At 49.0% G+C, this 16,036-nt stretch overlaps 1 protein-coding gene across 2 annotated transcripts in view; it reads left to right on the top strand.

Moving 5' to 3' along the window:
* MED20 (mediator complex subunit 20) overlaps positions 1-16,036 on the top strand; it is a 41,847-nt gene that overhangs the window by 4,340 nt on the left and 21,471 nt on the right. Inside the window, exon 4 of one of the 2 annotated variants that reach the window (XR_005884199.1) lies at positions 1,441-1,952. Coding sequence is in view for 1 of the 2 variants with exons in the window: in XM_040983365.1 (XP_040839299.1) it covers positions 1,441-1,656 (216 nt within the window). In the remaining variant the exon portion in view is untranslated. Of the gene's footprint in view, positions 1-1,440; positions 2,355-16,036 lie in introns of those variants that run through there. The other variant, XM_040983365.1, reaches the window with a different exon arrangement.

The following is a 16,036-nucleotide window of genomic DNA, read 5'->3' as shown; positions in this document are numbered from 1 at the left end:
CAGGATGTACAGGGAGCAATTACCAGACCTGGGGCAGAGCAGGATAGCATTGGAGAAGTGACTCCGCGTCACATCAAAGATCAGGCTAATTAATATGCTTTGAGATAAGTCTCAGAATCTGTGGAGCAAAAATGTGCCTGCCCCCCCTTTTTTGAAAAGTATTTATTTATTTATTTTTATTACTTACATTGCATTATATGACACAGTTTCATAGGCTGTGCCTGCCTTTTGACATGCTGTCTGATTTCCTCTGTGGTGGAAAACGGAATGTGTGTAAGAGAGCTTCCTCCTTGAACACGAATATACATATTGATGGCCTAGAGGGAGTGAGGCAGTAGCTGACTTTAGGACCAGAGCCTACCACATATGCAGCATTCTGTGAGATTAAAAAATTAGTAAGCTTATAGAGCTGACTTTTTTGAAAAGCTTTAGTAAGAAAGAATTAGTAAGATTTAGAAAGATTTTTTTTAAGAGTGCAAGGGTGGAAAGCTGTTTCTGAAGTTTAATCTATGAAATGCCAGAAGAGGAGCACAGCTTTGCTCGGGGAGTTCAGACCAGTGGTACCTGCTGTCTTGGGTTGTGGTGCAGGAGGAACAGCCTTGAAGTAGGGACTTAAATCATTGAGATCTGGAGAGCAGAAGTCAGTCTGGGATGTGTCCCAGGAGGAAGAAAGGGCATCAGTGGTGTCTTCCGGTCAGGAACCTCTGGAGTGAAGGGCCCCTGACTCTCCAGCTTGTAAGACTGCTTGAGTCGCTGAGACCCAGGGAGCACCCACCACTCATCCTCCACTTCCACTGTTGTGCAGACACACTCAGCAGTGTCCCTGCTTATTTCTCTTTGGGACTACCAGTGATTCCCCTTGCTGTGCGCACAGTGAGAAACTAGGAGAGAGGAGCAGGAAAATCTGAGCTGGAGCTCCTTTGGCCCCTGCCATATTGCTTGGGAAATTTCTTGGACTCAGCATCCAGACGGGACCTGCCATGGGAGTAAAGTTTGGGCTTGAAGAGGCTTGTGAGCATCGATGTCTGCCGTGCCCTCTATTTACACCTTGAGTCCTGCTCTCTGTCTTGCTCTCCCTACACACATATTTTTTCCCCCTTCTCTCTGTTGTCTGTCTCAGATTTTTCCTAAGTTCCCCCTTCAGTCCTCACCCAGCATCACAGCAGGGTCTGCATAGGCCTGGAATCATAAGGAACCCCGATCTGCCTCTGAGGCTAGCATTGAGGGCTGCAGTCGGCACACCTCTGTGCTGAGAGTATCATGAAAGCTTAATGGGAACAAAGCGGGGTGTGTTGACCATTTCCTGCGGAGCATCTCTGCTAGCGGGTATGTTTGTGACTCGGGGCTGGGGAACATGGAGGCAGGGGGCAGCAGAGCAAGAGAGGCAGGCCTCGTCCACCCTGTCCCTTACCTTTGTTCTCTTGTTCTTTCGGTCCCCAGGTGGAGTATGGACCCTGCGTGGTAGCCAGTGACTGCTGGAGCCTGCTGCTTGAGTTCCTGCAGAGTTTTCTAGGCAGCCACACACCAGGGATTCCTGCAGTGTTTGGAAACAGACACGATGCAGTCTATGGCCCAGCAGATACCATGGTCCAGTACATGGAACTCTTCAACAAGATCCGCAAGCAGCAGCAGGTGCCAGTGGCTGGGATTCGTTAAGTGACTGGCAGCTGCCAGCTGAACCTTGCACACCAGGGACACTGCACAGGAGGAGCAGATGCTGCGCTCAGGTCTCCAGACTTCAGAAGTCTGGAACAGACAAGGAAGCTCCTCTTCTTCTCTGGTTTCCAGCTGTGGCTTTTGCTGTGGGACTCTGGACTCCCTGCTGTTGACCTTGTCCCCAACAGCTGTTCCCCCGCCTCCAGGCCTGTCCTCAGGAATGATTTGGCCTGTCTGCAGGAAGGATTATTATGAAGATTGGAATACTTTGGACCTTTCCTGCTTTAGGGGAGAAGGTAGGATGGGGTGTCCCTGCCCAGGATTGGTGGGCAACTCAGTTTGTATTCCTAGGTACTGAGGATTTGGTCTAGGCCCACATGCTCTTTGTTTGGGCTATGAGGGAATAAAAGTCTGTTCCTTAACTCAAAGGAGTAGCTGGGACTCTGTCCTGGAGGTGAAAGGGAAGCCAAGCTTGTTTGGTGCCTGGCATTTTCTGACCTGTGAATCGACTGCTGGGATGTTAGTTGAGTCTGTTGCAGGCTCTTGTTGACATTCTTCCCTCCTGTTGTATGTTAAGCCACGGGCTAAACTGCTGTGATGGAGACCCAAAAGGCCAGTGGCTCTTACGGATAGAAGTTTATTTTTCTCTCACTTGATAGTACATAGGTAATCAAATGGTCCAAAGCAGATTGAACTGTACCAGGTCATTAGGATTCGTTTATTTTTATTGGAAAGTCAGATGTACAAAGAGGAGAGAGAGAAAGAGAGACAAAGATCTTGCATCCATTGGCTTACTCCTCAAGTGGCCACACTGGCCAGAGTGAGCCCATCTGATCAGGAGCCAGAAGCTTCTGTCTAGTCTTCCATGTGGGTGCAGGGTCCCAAGGCTTTGGGCCATCCTCTGTTGCCACATTCAGGGAGCTGGATGAGACGTGGAGCAGCTGGGACATGAATTGGCACCCATATGGGATGTTGCCGCTTGGAGGAGGAGGATTAGCGAGTTGAGCCATCATACCAGGCCTCATCAAGAACTTAGTTTCTTTTTGTCTTGATGTTCAGCCACCCCCAGGATATTACCCTTAACTGACAAAGCTCAAAGCAGACTCCTCTGCTCCCATGTCCATATTTCCTGGGAAAGAGAGAAGAAAGTGATTTTTAAAAAAAACGTGTACACTGGAGTGACTCAAATCCCAGGGTCACTCTTTGCTGGAGAAACACTGGAACAAGGAACCTCAGATCCGAGCAGTCGAGGGGCCTGCGATTAGAAGATGGAGAGTACAGACACAGGGGCCCACTTCGTGGTTTTTGCTCTGTGGAGCTCCCTGGGTACATCCAGGAATGTTCTTAGCTGTTACTTTGCAGTCAGTACTGTCTGCAGCCGAAGTCTTTGTTCTGAGTGGCTTAGCATCGGGCTGATCCAGAGGCACTGTGAGCTTAGGGACAAGTCACATGAGGGGGACAGTTCGGCATTCCTCACAGAACTCTGAGCATTTCCATTTCTCATGCATGTGCAGCTCGGGATTAGAACACTTAACCCGGTTACTTGCACTGTGTGTGGTTTCCCAAGCTCTTTTTTCTCATCCATTGCCCCTCCAAGCTACTTGTTTGACCTGCACTGCCTGCCTACTCCGTCTCTGCTGCAGAGTGTTCAGCGAAGCTAATCTGATACACATAGCGGAGGTCCTAGGGAAGCGGCTCAGCTCGTGTACAAGCCATGCCTGACTCATGGCACCTAAGGAGACGTGGTTTGCAGGCATATGCCAGGACAAGTCAGTGCTCCCTTCCAGTGGTGGCCAGCTGGGAGCTCAGTTCATAACTATGGGACCTGAGGCTTGTATTTTCCTTTCTCACCTCCTCATATTTTGTTAATGTTATTGCTTTTGTTTGTTTTGCTTTTTAAAATGGCAGTATGCTGGGCCCAGTGCAGTAGCCTAGCGGCTTTAGTCCTCACCTTGCATGTGCTAGGATCCCATATGGGCTCCAGTTTGTATCCCAGATGCCCTCCTTCCCATCCAGCTCCCTGCTTGTGGCCTGGGAAAGCAGTCAAGGACGGTCCAGAACCTTGGGACCCTGCACCTGTGTGGGAGACCCAGAAGAGGCTCCTGGGCTCCTGGCTTCGGATTAGTGCAGCTCTGGTTATTGCGGCTGCTTGGGGAGTGAACCATTAGATGGGAGATCTTCCTTTCTGTCTCTCCTCCTCTCTGTATGTCTGCCTTTCCAATAAAGAAAAAATAAATCTTAAAAAATTGCAGGGGCCCGGTGCGGTGGCGCAAGTGGTTAAGGTCCTCGCCTTGCACGCCCGGGAGCCCATATGGGCGCCGGTTCTATCCCGGCAGCCCCGCTTCCCTTCCAGCTCCCTGCCTGTGGCCCGGGAAAGCAGTCGAGGATGGCCCAAAACTTTGGGATCCTGCACCCGCGTGGGAGACCCAGAAGAGGCTCCTGGCTTCGGATCGGCATAGCATCGGCCGTTGTGCTCACTTGGAGAGTGAATCATCAGACCGAAGATCTTCCTCTCTGTGTCTCCTCTCTGTATATCCGCCTTTCCAATAAAAAAATGATAAGATAAATCTTTTAAAAAAATTGCAGTGTGCTTTAGATAGCACTTATACCCAATTAAAACAATAAAGTGCTTGTTTTTCCCTTCTGATTTATGTTCTAGTCCAGATTTCCCTGAGTTTTTCTGCAGGCTGTTTCAACTCTTTGATGGAAAGAGATGAAGAATAGGCAGGAGTTGGAGCACAAGGTGTTCTTGAAAGAATGTTGAGGTGGAGTGTGGCCTCTTTGGGCTGAGGCATTCTAAGTAGGAGTTCTGTTCCCTAAAGCTGAAAACACTGATATCAACTCCCTTCTTGGGTTTTGTTCTGTATGTATAGTCTTGGCTCCTGTGTTTCTTTTTCTTTTTATTCATTTATCTTACTTGAATGTAAGAGTTAAAGAGGGAGGGTGAGAGAGAGAGTTTCCATATGCTGATTCACTCCGTACATGTCTCAGTGGCCAGAGCTGGACCAACCTGAAGCTGGGAACCAAGAGCTTCTTTTCAAGGTCTCCCAGATGGGTGCAGGGCCCCCAGCACTTGGACCATCCTCCACTGCTTTCCTGGGCACTTAGATCAGAAGTGGAGTAGCCAGGTCGTGAACAGGCACCAATTTGCCATACCAAAGCACCAGCCCCTAAATAAAATATCCTGAAGTCAGCTAGTTAGTGGAGATGCAGTGTCTTTTGGTTAAAATCTGGTATTCTTCCTTCTACACCAGACTCTTTCTGCACCTCTTGTGACCCTGAATGCTTCAGCCCTCTCCCCATCTGTAGTCACCCAGAAAGAAAAACTGGGAAGATTCTGAGACACCCCTACCCTGTCACTTTTTTGGAACCACAGACATCTGCCAGCCTGGGCTCTCAGAGAACTCCAATTCTTCCTCTCCATCATACGGGGTGCCTGTGGCTCCCACAGATTCTGAAGAGAGATGAGAGTGGAGTCAGAACACACTGCAGCTCAGGACTTGGTTGTGCTAATGTGTACTAAGAGTGTAACTAGTATTGTATTCCTCAGGAAGAGAGGGGAAAATTGGTTTTGATTCATTTTAAAAAGTTTTGTTAAGTTACAGTTCTGGTGACACAAGTGACCAAATCTCTGGGGTTGGTGGAGGGCGGCACAAATGGGGGCCTATTGTCATGCAGATTGTGTTTAATCTGGTTTGGGTGTAGGTTATTGGTTCCTGTTCTGACTGGTTCCCTCATGCCTCTCTGATGTTCTCTTCTTTGTTCCCACACTGCCGCCCCCCATCTCCTTACATTGAAGTCCCAAGGAGTCACATTTCCCCCACCATCAGTGTCACTGCTGCATTGAAGGACGTGTGCATAGAGACCAACCACTCCTTCCTGGTCCCAGATGTACACAGAAGAGTGTGTCCTGAAACTTCAGGTTGAGGGAAGAAGCTAGAAATTCTCACCTATGGACGTAAGAAGTATCAGAAGTCTCTCTCTCTCTCTCTTTTTTTTGTTTTTTGGAAACATCTTTATTTTATTTTTTATTTTTGACAATCTTTACATAGTTAATTAAGGCACAACGGTTCAAGGGCTACAGGAAAGTGGATAAGATTATCTTTTCCACATTTTTTTTCCTGTATCTGGGGTAAAGGGGGAGATAAAGAGAGAAGCCCCACCCAGCCTCCCACCCATCCCAGGTCCTTGATGTGGAGCATGCTCCAAGGGTCTTGCTCAAGTGGTTTTGATAGTTCAGTGGTTATGAATTGCTGCCGTTCTCACCACTCCAAGCACAGAGAGGTCGCTGCGGAATCCTCTGATTGACATAGTCCATCTTAGAATCTCTGTTTGCCCTGTTTTTCACTGCCAACATATGGCTGGGGTAGTTGATTGATTTGTTCTGTCCTCTGTCTTTTCATGGTTAGGGTTCTGAGTCCGGCAGTTTGATTGGGGGGATCCCTAAAGAAACTTTGTATGAGGTGAACCCAGACCAGGTTCTTGTGTGTGCTTGCAAGTACAGGACCTGGTACAGTCCATCGCCCCAATCGCCCGAGCTGGTGGTTGCAGTTGCTGGGTCGGTTCTGTTTCCAGCCCTGTCTTCTATTAGAACCAATGGGTGTTGCAGTCCAGCCTGATTCTGCCCAGCACACACTTGGCCCTCACATAAACCAGTGGGAGCTGCAGCCTAGTTGGAGCAACCCACAATAACCCCCACCAGGCCTGCCCCCAGTTTCTCTTTCTTTAACTAAATTTTTTTTTAATATTAAGATTTTCCATTTCCTGGTTCACTAACCAAATAGCTGCAATGGCCAGAGCTGAGCTGATCTGAAGCTAGGGGCCAGGTGCCCTGGGCCAAGAGCTTCTTTGAGGTCTCCCACGTGGGTGCAGGGGCCCAAGGTCTTGGGATATCCTCTGTTGCCTTCCTAAACCACTAGCATGGAACTTCTGGGAAGGAGAAGACCGGGATATGAACCAGTGCCCATATGGATACTTGCACTTGCAAGCTGAGGATTAGCCAGTTCAGCCATTGCACCACCACTTCTTCCTACCATCCCCTGCCCCCTGCTCAAGTCTCACTCCTAAAATATTAGCATATAGAAAGCCAGGTGACAGGCACTTTGAAGACATTGACAGTAGCTGTAGAGCCTAGTGGCACTGATGAATGTCCCTACTGTCCATCTCCCAGTGCATACCTGGTAACTCAACATTGCCTTGCCCTTACCACAGCCACCCTCTCCAACTCTGTTGCTTCTGGGCACCTAAGGTTACAGCCTAAACGCTCTTGCATGTGGAACAGCTGAAGTCCATTGTGACAGTCAGCAATTTGAAAATAGGTCCATTTGGCTTTTGAACAAGGTTTTCCCCTGCCTTTTATTTCTTCCCCAAAATTGGGAGGGGAACTGGCATTGTTGTGTTGGGGGTAAACACCTGTTACCAGCATCGGTTCAAGTCCCGGTTACTCCATTCCAATTCAATTCCCTGTTAATGTGCCTGAAAGAGCAGCAGAGGGTGGTCCAAGTACTTGGGACCTTGCAACCATGTGGGAGACCTGGAGAAAGCTCCTGGCTTTGCACTAGTACAACCCGGGCCATTGCAGCCATCCAGGGAATGAAGCAGTTGATGGAAGATACCTCTCTTTGTCTTTCTCTCTGTCTCTCTAACTCTGCTTCTCAAACAAATAAACAAATAAATCTTTTTTAAAAATTGGGGGAACTGGTGCTGTAGCACAGCTTGTTGAGTAAGCATTCCATATGGGTGCCAGTTCATGTCACAACTGTTCCACTTCCAGTCCAGCTATCTGGTATTGTACTTGGGAAAACAGCAGAAGATGCCCAAGTCCTTGTGCCTCCATGTGGAAGACCCTGAACAACCCCTTTAGCCTGATCTAGACCCAGTTGTTGCTGCCAATTGGGGAGTGAACCAGTAGATGCAAAATCTTGCTCTCTTTCTTGTGACTTTGTCTTCCATATAAATGGTCTTTGTTAACACTTAAAGTTTTATTTATTTATATGAAAGTCAGGATAACAAGAGGAGGAGACATAGAGAGGTACAGAAATCTTCCATTCACTGGTTCACTCCACAAATGCCTGCAACAGCTGGGGCTAGGCCAGGTTGCAACCAGGATCCCAGAATTCCATCTGTGTCTTCCAAATGAGTGGCAGGGACCCAAGTACATTGGCTGTCGTCCACTGCCTTCCCAGGTACATTAGCAGGAAGGTGGATTGGGAGTGTAAAGGGACAAAGAATAACACTTCAACAAGGGATATAGGGGTCCCAAGCTGCAGCCCAGCCTGCTACATCATAAATAACACACATCTAGGCAGGTGTATACATTTTATATTAATTTTATAGTCATTCCTGCAGGATGTCATGTCGCGCCCACGTGTCTTACCGCCCAGCAGTAAGAGGCAGACGCGATTGAAGCCTTCTGCGGTAAAGTTTATTGCGCGCACAAAGATGAGGAAGAGGAAGGGGGCGACAACCCCGGCAGGCTTTCTACTCTTATGTGCTGACTGGCCCCACCTCCGCCGATGATAGGTTGGCGTCATGATCACGCAGGGTCCTGGGCGACTGGATTCGTCAGTCCCCAGTGTTCACGTGCCGGCCACGCCGCAGCTCACTGCGCATGCGCTAGGCTACGTGACACGCACGAAGGTGTGGCTTCTCCGGCCGGCGCCATTTTAGGCACAGCATGTGGCCAGTGCATACAGATGCGGCTTGCAACAATGTCAGACAATTTCTGGGCAGTTGTGCTCTTTTAGAAATAGGCAGGGGTGGACCTGGTGGCTAAAGTCTTCACCTTGCATGTGCTGGTATCCCATATGTACACTGTTCTAATCCTGGCAGCTCCACTTCCCATCCAGCTCCCTACTTGTGGCCTGGGAAAACAGTCGAGGACAGCCCAGAGCCTTGGGACCCTGTACCTGTGTGGAAGACCCAGAAAAAGTTCCTGGCTTCTAGCTTTGGATTAGCTCAGCTCCGGCCATTGCAGCCACTTGGGGAGTGAACCATTGGACAAAAGATCTGTCTCTCCTTCTCTCTGTAAATCTGTTTTTCCAATTTAAAAACAAAATCTATCTATCTATCTATCTATATATATATATATAAAGGAATAGGTGGGGGTAAGTATGTGTTAATTCTATAGCTTATTTTGGGGACTTAGTTACTTATCCATTCTGACATACTCCATGGGATCTGAAAAATCCTGTTGTAGTAAAATGTGGCATAATGAATACGTTTTCATTTTTCAGAATTAGGTGACGGATGGCAAAGAAATAGTTCTGTGCCTTGGTGAAATCATCAAATTTAAAAAACTGGAACCTTGAGAGCAGATTCCTAATTTCCTTCTCCATTTCATTTTATAACACACCTCTGTCCCCATCAGTTAGCATAGGCCAGTTTTTAAAGCTAATGCTTACTTTGAATTCTTCGTGAAGGTTTTCAGAAGAATTTAGGGACTGTATTTATGTAGCCTACATTATTCAGAGACCAGAATTCAATTCTGGAAATCACTCCTCACGGAGGAAAGGCAAGGCTGGGTATGTAGAAGTGATAGGCATACCGAAGAGGCAGCCTGCCAGAGGAAAGAGGATGCTGCTTTTGGACACAGGTGACTACGTGATAACCATGGCCATGGCCTGGGCTTGCCAGATAACTTCCATGAGATTGGCGCTCTGGGTTTCATCAGTGTAATGACAATAATAATGCTGCCTCCCATATATCCTAGGATTAAGGAGAATAGAAAAGTGATTTGTAAACAGGGAAATGTCAAATCTGCCTTTGTATCTTTTTTAAAAAAAGATTTATTTATTTTTATTGAAAAGTCAGATTTACAGAGAGGAGAGAAAAATCTTCCACATGCTGCTCCACTCCCCAAGTGGTTCAACAGCTGGAGCTGAGCTAATCCAAATCCAGGAGCTTCTTCTGGGTCTCCCATGTGGGTGCAGGGTCGCAATGGTTTGGGCCATCCTCCACTGCTTTCCCAGGCCACAAGCACGGAGTTGGAAGGGAAGTGGAACAGCAGGACATGAACCAGCACTCGTGTGGGATGCCAGCACTTGAGGGAGAGGATTAACAAGTTGAACCATTATGCTGGCCCCCCAGAACTACCTAAATTCTGAAGATACTGTGCACCCTTTTTGGTAGGTACTCTTTGTTTCCAAACTCATGATTCTCACACTTTTTGGTGTCATGACCTCTGGATGTTTGTAAGAAGTATTGAGAGACCTGGTGTTGTGGCACAGCAAGGTCAACTGCCTATTGCTGTGCTGGCATCCCATGTCAGAGGCACGTGAGTCCAGCTGCTCAGCTTCCGCACTATGCTCCTGTGAATGCAGATGGGAAGGCAGTGGTTAGTGACCCAAGAACTTGGACTTTGGGTTCCTGGTTTCAGTCTGGCCCAGCCCCTGCCTATTGTGGTCATTTTGGGAATAAACAAGCAAATTGAAATGGATCAGTCTCTCTCTGTCACTTTGCCTTGCAAATGAATACATAAATCTTATTGAGTACCCCCTAAAAAACCTTTGTGTGATTACTTGCTCATTATGAAAGTTTGTAATAAAAAACTAAAATTCAGTCGAGGGCAATAATAAACTCACGTTAACAAGATTTTTATGGAAAAATGACTTTGTAAACAAAATTTAGTGATGAGAGATATTTATATTTTGCCAATCTCTTAAATGTCTGGCATCATAGAAGAAAAAAGCTGTATTCTCATATCTTAGGCTTTTGCATTCAAACTTGAAAGTGTTCTGACTGAAGAATATGAAGTAACTGACCTCAGAGATGTATATTTATAAAGGCGCTTGCGTATTTCTGGATCTCCCTTGATACTGCCTTGAGCCTCCACTCAGTCATTGTGGTGTAGAACCGAATTGTGTATCTTAATCACTCATTTATTTTGTACTTTGGATCTTTTACTGAGGCATGATTTTATAGCATTCTGCATGAGTTATTTGGGAACTACTGTTTATCTTGTAAATGTTGATCATTTAAAAAAATCTTGTTGGGCACGGCGGCGTGGCCTAGTGGCTAAAGTCCTTGCCTTGAACGCACCAGGATGGCCGGTTATAATCCCGGCAGCTCCACTTCCCATTCAGCTCCCTGCTTGTAGCCTGGGAAAGCAGTCGAGGATGGCCCTAAGCTTTGGGACCCTGCACCCATGTGGGAAACCCGGAAGAGGTTTCTGGATCCTGGCTTCGGATCGGCGCAGCACCAGCCGTTGTGGTCACTTGGGGAGTGAGTCATTGGACAGAAGATCTTTCTCTCTGTCTCTCCTCCTCTCTGTATATCTGACTTTGTAATACAAATAAATAAATCTTTAAAAAATCTTGTTAGGAAAGTCTTGGTACACCATCAAGGTCACAGCAGCAGATAAAAGTGTCCAAAAATTCTAAGTTTTGCCTGCAAGGTTGAGTTTTTTTGTTTGTTTGTTTTTTTTTTTTTTAAAGATTTATTTTTATTATTTTTTCATTGGAAAGGCGGATATACAGAGAGGAGAGACAGAGAGGAAGATCTTCCGTCCGATGATTCACTCCCCAAGTGAGCGCAACGGGCCGATACTATGCCGATCCGAAGCCAGGAGCCTCTTCCGGGTCTCCCACGCGGGTGCAGGTTCCCAAAGCTTTGGGCCGTCCTCGACTGCTTTCCCAGGCCACAAGCAGGGAGCTGGAAGGGAAGCGGGGCTGCCGGGATTAGAACCGGCGCCCATATGGGATCCCGGGGGTGCAAGGCGAGGACCTTTAACCACTTGCGCCACCGCGCCGGGCCCGCAAGGTTGAGTTTTATCTTTGCTGAGATGGTGTCTGTCTCAGCTTGGCTGACTTTCAAGAAAATGTTTGGCAAATACTCAAAGAACAGCTAAATTTCCTGTTAACTATTCTTTCAGGTAAAACTGGTGTTCCGTGAAGAATGCTGTCCACTTAGCCAAAACTCGAAAAATTGCCCTCCTATTTTTCCTCAAAGCACACAATCCACTTAGTAGTACTCCTTTTCTGTATATGTCCATTTGATCACAGAAGATGGCATTATTACAGACAGACCCATGTACTTTCTGAAGTGGAACACGTATGTTGGTGTGTACAGTGCCCGTGGGGGAGTCTTTCATATATCTTCACCTTGATTTGTGCTAAGGCAGTAGCAGTTTTACCCACTGTTGTTTTTTATCCCCTTGCAAATGTCCTCATAGCGACAGAGGCACATATGTGTTTTGTTCTGAGGGACTGTCATGAAGGGTCTCAGGGCCGCCCAGGCCACGCTTGTGAGAACCACTGATCTAAAAACATGCTCACCACACTGAGAACTTGTTCCACTTGGAGGACTTCTCTCGCAGGGAAATTCTTTACTCAGCAGAGCATCTTGCTAGGAAACTAACACTGAGTAAGCTACAGTCTTTCCTTAAGAATTTTCTTGGGGATTGTGGAAAGTAGGCAAACAATTTAGGAATTACACTTTAAGAATTCTTTGAAGAGAATTGATAATAATGGTTATGGTACAATAAAGGGAGTACTAGATGGTGGATCTCCTTCCCACATATTGAACCACATGGCAAATTCTGACCAAAGGATTTTGGTCAAACCCTCCACTCCACATCCTGTTCCTTCAGGCAAACCTAAACATGTCCCAGGTTAATTGTCCTTGGAAAGCTTTCCACAGCTAACCTGACTTCAGCCACTGTCCTTTTCTTTGTCGTTACTCCTTGGCTTTTGTGCTGCCCTGCTTGGTATGTATATACTGTAACCCTGGGCCACTATTGCTGATGTGTTTCTTTTACTTGTCCTTACATTTAAATATATATTGACTTGCCTTACCATGTATGTGTTGGGTGTTACAAAAGTGTGGTAAGGTTTTTGTTGTTGTTGTTTTAAGATTTATTTATCTTGGGCCCGGTGTGGTGACCTAGTGGCTAAAGTCCTTGCCTGGAACACACTGGGATCCCATGTGGGCACTGGTTCTGGTCCCGGTGGCTCCACTTCCCATTCAGCTCCCTGCTTGTAGCCTGGGAAGGCAGTCCAGAATGGCCCAAAGCCTCAGTACCCTGCACCGTGTGGGAGACCTGGAAGAAGTTCCTGGCTTCTAGTTTTGGATTAACACAGCACCGGCCATTGTGGTCACTTGGGGTGTGAATCATCGGATGGAGGATCTTCCTCTCTGTCTTGCCTCCTCTTTATATCTGACTTTGTAATGAAAATAAATAAATCTTAAAAAAAAAAGATTTATTTGTTTTGAGTGCCCAACATGGTACTCTAGCGGCTAAAGTCCTCACTTTGCATGTGCCGGGATCCCATATGGGTGCCAGTTCTAATCCTGGCAGCCCTGCTTCCCATCCAGCTCCCTGTTTGTGGCCTGGGAAGGACAGCCCAAAGCTTTGGGACCCTGCACCTGCGTGGGAGACCCAGAAGAGCTCCTGGCTCCTGACTTCGGATTGGCTCAGCCCCAGCCATTACAGCTGCTTGGGCAGTGAATCAATGGGTTGAAGATCTTTCTTTCTGTCTCCTATCTCTGTATGTCTGACTTTCCAATAAAAGTAAAATAAATCTTTAAAAAAAGATTTATTTATTTTGGGCCCAGGGCTATGACTCAGTGGTTAAATCCTTGCATTGCAAGTGCTAGGGTCCCATATAATTGCTGGTTCCTGTTCATATTACTCCACTCTTCATCTAGCTCCCTAATTGGGGCCTGGGAATGCAGTAGAGGATAGCCCTAAACCTGTACCCGCGTGGGAGACCTGTAAGAAGCTGCTGGCTTAGGATTAATGGCTCCAGACATTGTGGCTCCAGGAGTGGAGAGGGTTACCAGCAGACAGATCTTTCTCTCTGTCTCTGTGTAAATCTGCCTTTCCAGTAAAATAAAAATTTTTTAAAGATTTGATTTTTACTTGAGAGGCAGATTTACAGAGAGAAGGAGAGGGAGAGAGAGAGATCATCCATTTGCTGGTCATAGTCAGCTGATCCCAAGCTAAGTGGGTGCAGGGGCCCAAGGACTTGAGTCATCCTCTGCTGCTTCCTAGGCCATGGCCAGGGAGCTGGGTCAGAACTGCAGCAGCCCCGACTTGAATGAGCATCCATACATGCTGGCACTGCAGGTGGAAAATTAGCTTTCTACGTAAGCAAAAGAGCCGGCCCCAACAGTGTTGTGGCAAGTTAGACCAAAACAGGACACCCCAAGAGCCTGACCAGGAAGGGAGCCTTTGAACTAGTTTCAGTCCTTTCTCCCCATGATCTCTATCCCCAGGCCCCTACAAGTTCTTGGAGACCACGACCAACTCCAGCCTGGCTCATTTCCCGTCTTTCATCTGCGCTTAAGTTCACGGAGAGATCTTCGTCCTTTGGGATATTTCCATTTCCAAACAGCTGAATCCCGCTGGGGTCCTCAGTGGCCCAAGTCTGACACGTGCTGGCCGGCCTGGGAGCCAGCTTTCACCAACCGCTGTCCAAAGAAACCTCACAGTTCCCTTGGCTGTTTCTTTAGGAACCACGCTGTTGAAAATAACAAGTATTTTCTTAGAAACAGAACAAAACAGGATAGCGAAGAAGCCTTTTACCCCTCACAGAGGAAAGAGATGTTCAACAAGAGTCCCTTCCTGCAAATGAAGCGCTGGGGAGAAGTGGGCGGATTTGGTCTCTGGCATCTCTGGCCCTTTAAGGAGGAGGGGCGGACACAAGACTCTGCACCTTTAAGAGTTTCTTTGTCTGGAATCCTTATTTACCCCTCGTGTGTTTCAACCAAACTTGGACCGGCGGTTCACAGCGTCCGTCCACACCGCCGCCCCTCACGCCAGGCTCGAGTGGGCCGCGCGTTCGAGGCTGACCCTTCACTCGGGCCCCGGCGCGCGAACCCTCCGGGACACGGTCGGGGCCCTGCGCGGCGCCGTTGGCGCAATGCGGGGCCCGAGGGGCGGGGCCGCGGCGGGCGGGCCAATGGGCGGGCGCGGGGCGGGGCCGGGGCCGGTGGTCTCGCGCTCCGGTGACAGCTCGCGCGTGCTGATGATGGCGGTAAATAGAGGGGGGCCTGGGGAGGGGGCGGAGGTGGGGGACGGGGACGCGGAGGCCGCCCTGGCCAGGGGAGCCCATTCTAACGCGCGGAGGCGGGGACAGGAGTCTCCGCACTCCGGCCCTCCCCTTTAAAGAAGCAAAATCCTCACATTCACACACCGGGTGAGGGGCGACAAAGGCGGCGCGCGCCTCGCGGGCGGGAGGAGCGGCGGTGGCAGGGGGCGGGGCCGCGGCGGCGGCGGGCAGGGGGCGCCCCGGGCGAGGGCCGCGGGAGGCGAGAGCCCGAGCAGGGGCGTGCGGGCGCTGCTGGTGCCGGGGTGGGCGACGGGTGGGTAGGGGGTTCTAGCCTGGAGGCAAGAGCTGAAGGGAGCTTCGGGGGACGGCTGAGGAGGAGCCGGGCTGAGAAGGACTTGAGGATTAAGGGGAGAAGGGGCTAGAAGCCAAGGGAGAGCTGGAGTGAGGAAAAAGCCAGTTTAAGGAGGTGGGAAGGAGGGGAACACCAGGGGCGGGTGTCAGGGAAGCCCGGCAGGGAATGGGGTTAGGGAGACGCGGGCTGGGAAGCGGGCTCGGGGGTTGGATGTGAGCGCAGGGGGGTGTATCGAGGTCAGGGATACTGGGGTTGGGGAGTTGAAAGTGGGAATCGAGGAGGGGAAGCTCTGGGTAGTAGGAGTTGGAGTAGGAGGAGAGAGGCGGGAGAGAGAGAGAGTGATTAAGAGCCAGACGTGACAAGGGTGTGAACTAGTGCGGAGCGAGATGAGCTGAAGGACCGGCGAGGACTGCTGGCAAGGCTCTGAGAAAGGTATGGGTTGGGAGGTGGGGCGGGCAGTGGGCGTACATTCTGGAAAGTGAGGGAGAGCAAACGAGACCCCAGACTAGAACCAGGTGGAAGTCGGAACAAGAGCTCTAGAAGCAGGAGGAAAGACGGATGAGAGATGGGCGTTTTGTAAGACAATTCCAGGAACAGAAAGACCCAGAGTTTTTTTTTTTTTTTTTTTTTTAATGGTGTTAGAAGTGATGGCGGTCTGGGACCAGGGTAACCGGGGAATTAGGCTCATGGAAAAGGTTCCCCGAGATCCTCGGTAAAAACAAAACAGAACAAAACGGAAAACAGGCGAAGAGAGGGCTAAACCAGGCGGTGAGAAGGGGCAAGGAAGAGATTGGGCCCCCGCGTGTCAAGGGTGGGATAGAGGAGTAAGAGCAGAGGACCCGGTGGAGGGAACCTGATGGATGTCGAGTTGGGGTAGAGCGCACTGGGGAATCGAACGTGCCGGCGCAGGGAGAGGCTGCAGGAGGTATATAAGGATCAGGGCTGGAAAGCTTTAGGACGCGTCCAGTATAGGGAGCCCCTGATGCAGAGGAGGAGGAACCATGGTAAGTGCCAGGGGCCCTAGAGACGAGGAGGA

The sequence above is a fragment of the Ochotona curzoniae genome, unplaced genomic scaffold (genome assembly GCF_017591425.1).
Source record: "Ochotona curzoniae isolate NIBS_2020 unplaced genomic scaffold, NIBS_Ocur_1.0 contig_3819, whole genome shotgun sequence".
Taxonomy (NCBI): Eukaryota; Metazoa; Chordata; class Mammalia; order Lagomorpha; family Ochotonidae; genus Ochotona; species Ochotona curzoniae.
This window is presented reverse-complemented; position numbering and strand designations above follow the sequence as displayed.